This window comes from Melanaphis sacchari, unplaced genomic scaffold, assembly GCF_002803265.2.
Source record: "Melanaphis sacchari strain LSU unplaced genomic scaffold, SCAv2.0 Contig54_pilon_pilon, whole genome shotgun sequence".
In the NCBI taxonomy this organism is placed as follows: Eukaryota; Metazoa; Arthropoda; class Insecta; order Hemiptera; family Aphididae; genus Melanaphis; species Melanaphis sacchari.
In genome coordinates, this window is record NW_020271380.1 from 3,347,586 (window position 1) to 3,351,433 (window position 3,848).

At 28.7% G+C, this 3,848-nt stretch overlaps 1 protein-coding gene across 1 annotated transcript; it reads left to right on the forward strand.

Moving 5' to 3' along the window:
* The first annotated feature begins 1,452 nt into the window (after positions 1–1,452).
* Positions 1,453–2,637, forward strand: LOC112599794. Its single transcript, XM_025346857.1, is given in 2 exon segments — positions 1,453–1,525; positions 2,192–2,637. Coding segments are annotated over 2 exon segments (519 nt in total).
* Positions 2,638–3,848: the final 1,211 nt, after the last annotated feature.

Sequence of the window (3,848 nt, forward strand, 5' to 3'; positions counted from 1 at the left end):
GGTTTTTATTGATATTATTATTGTTATTAAATTTTATGATAAGTAAATTCACTCTAATTTAAAAATGTAAAATAGATTCTTGTGAACTTAAAATTCGATGTACAACGTTTGTATGGAGAATACAACGCAGCGATTGTAATGTCTTCTTATAGTTTGAAAGTATGTTTATAACGATACATGGATGAATAGAAGTCAGCAAACGCGTATCGTAACTACTAGTATATTATAATAATTATACTATATGGAAGGTGTATGTCATTCTATTTTCGTTGTTGACATACCACAACACTCACCTGTTAAGACCGTCGATTCCATAGGAAAAATTGTTCGGAATTTGTTTAAATTCAGCCAATAATACAAATAATATAATACAGCTAGGTAGTTTAAATTATAACATGCAGTCGTCTCGGGATGAGATCGAACATGGCTAATGAATATTTATCGTCATCATGTCTATTATATTATTATGTGCATTGCAGTGGCGATTCTCACGCGCCTCGCCGAGCTTTATCCGTATCGAATTCGTGGCGCGCGTGTGTAATGTATACGCATATATTATTACATTACTTATGTGTACTGCATGTAATGTGTCCCAAAATCGATATAATATATTGCTAATATATCGTTTACTTCCAGAAAATTGGTGTATGGAATGTATCAGCAATTTAAAATGTTTGAACGAGTTATATTATTTTTACACGAATACTCATGGTAAAATGCATGTTCTTAATTTTTATGATGCACTTATCTACACTTTTATATAATATTACACTTGTAATATACATATCATATATGGTGTACTAATTTTATCGTAAGATCATTTAAAAAATAATCGTTCGTGTTATGAGCATTTATCATTGTGTGAACTAAGAAATCTTTAAAGGATTTAATCTCAATATACAGTTTCTCGACTAACCACACATTGATATGTTCTGATCCTTGATGGTGTGATATGATACTCTCGTATCGTTGGGTTAAGTAATTTAGATAAAAGATTGTAGGTAATGACGTATAATATAACTTAGTGAAACAGCAATACGTGCAAATAAATCTTTTCTTTTCATTTTATTTTCACGTCGATAATTTTCATGTTTTCTTTTCGAGTAACATTAGACGAGTTTGCGCGGCATTTTCCCTCTGTATATACATGCGCGGTAATAATTTATCGATTCGGCTTCACTGAAATTTGATCGGGCTTAAAAAATATTCCAAAAAATAAGTTTATTCTCTGTCATCGTACTGATCGTTTTCATTCTTTCTCCCCAACATTTTTTGGTCCAATTTATCAGCTTATATTTCATTTATAACACCCGACACTATATACACCATATCATTATGTATTACACACGTATAATACTATAGTATGTATATACAATTGTTGGGAAAATTGTATATGTAAATAACGTATATAATTGTGTAAAGCTGCAATTAAATATCGGTAAATTCTGTATGATGCACGAGTTCCAAGTGCTGACAAAAAGAAAACGTGATTTGCCAAAAGAATCAAAGTTCTTGAAAAATAAATGTTATGTATTGTTTGTATACAAAATACTTCAATAGATCGATAGTTGTAATGTATGAAAATATGTTATTTATGTCATATAAATTGTTTTACAATCCATTAAACTTAATATTAATTATTATTGATGATAATAATTATAATAATAATGTTATTATTTTAGTAGTTATTCTGATTAACCTTTATAATATAAAAAATAATAATAAAATTGTTAAAAATTAAAAGTTAATACATCGATAGATAAATAAAAATTTTAATATAGACAAATTAAAAATTATCCCTAAATACATCTTTAGCTAGTTATAAAAAAAAACAACAACATTAACAACATACAAATAACTATTTTATGAAATTATTAAAGAATTCACCAGTTATGAATATACCTATACCGACGCATCAAAAACTGAAAATGGTACCGGAAGAGCTCCTGACTTCCAGCAAAAAAAAAAAATAAATAATCACTGCAGCATATTCTTTGCCGAAATGCTAGCGATATACTCTGTTATAAAATATTTAAAAAACTCACAACTATCCTATAATTATTTCTTATTTACAGACATATTAAGCTCCGTAAAATGTTTAAGTAACTATAGAAGTAACAACAGTTTAAAATCAAATATAATAGAAGCAATAAACGACTACCCTAACAAACCTTTATTGTCTGGATATCAGGTCACAGTAATATAGGATGTGATGAAAAAGTAGATTGTCTAGCAAAGGAAGCAGCCAATAATGATAACTTAGAAATAAGCGAGAAATACTGTGCTCATGAAAACACACTAAGATGTATTAGTACTGCGATTGAAGAAAAATGATCACTCAAATAGAGAAGAAAAGAAACCAAACTCAGCGAAATAAAACGAACAGAACGTTGGAAAAACATAGCAAATCTTAACAGAAAAGAAGTATTATTAACACGTTTACGAATAGGACATACTCGTTACACACACGGTTACCTAATGAGCAGAGAACAACAACCCAGGTGCGCAGCATGCGGAGTTCACTTGACTATCAAACATATACTTGTCGAATGCAAACAAACTGAAGCTGCAAGAATCAAACACAACATGCCAGAATATCTATATCAATTACTAGGTCTAAACGTATCAGCCATCTGACCAGAATTTTTTTTTTTTTTGAATTTTTTTAAATTAAAATTTTAATTTTAATCAAAAATATTCAAATTTATTATTTCAAATCTTTTTTTTTTAGTGGCATAATACTATAAAAGTATTTTTATATTATTACAGGTTGAGTGAGGATTTTTCACATATATTACATTAGACAAGATCGTAAATATGTGCTTTTAGCCCATACAAAAAAAAAAAAAATTGTACAACAATTATGTATTATATTGTTATGTAATATTGTATATGAGATTATCATAGTAGCAAAAGATGCAAACATAGCAGTTGATAACACGAGTAATAAAAAATAAAAATTATGGGTAAAAACAAAAACCCAGGAAAATTCAAAATTTTGATGAGGGCAATTAACACACCAATTCGTGTTAACAGGATGATAAATGTTTAGCAAACATTTATTTACGAAAATCTCAATAGTTGGGCAAGAAATTTACAAAAATTTACGTAATTTCTGGAGTTTTATCATTTTTCAAAACAAAAAAATAATTAACATGATTCGATGAACGGTATTATAAGAGAAGAATTAACAGTAAAAGTCGTCCAAAGTTTTCGTGTGCAGGTGGAATTTTTTTGCTCTTCAGATGATACCAACAGTTTTTGCTGCATGGTAAATACGTTTATTTACTTTGGCTGGGCGATCGCACAAAGTTTTGTCTATATTTAATCATCGCGTGGTCAAAGTTTGATCACGTTTGTACGGTCGGCGGGCTTCATGGTAACGTACTTAATAATTGATGGCTTTTGATGAAATATACGCGTTATAAACATTATATACCAGTTGTTTGTGGTGATGGTGGCGTGAGGAAGATAAAGGATAGATTGGTTATATAATGTACATAAGCCAATACATTTGAATTATACAATATAATATATAGACAGGAAAATTATGTTTATTTCGTATATCGTATGTGTACTGTATAATATATATACGCAATATATAAATTTTCGATTTCATTCGATACGGAAGTAATTTCTAATGAAAACGGGTATTATATTATGAAATCCGCTATAAATACCTATATATTTGTGTGTGTGTATAGGTCAATTACGGTTGAATCACTAAGCATACTCTATGAAGAACAAACTTTACGAACTAAGTATAATATAATCAATAAATAAGGACAATCTATTGTTTTTAATTTATAAAGTTTATTAACTCAGAAACTACTCGTTCGAATTGAAAT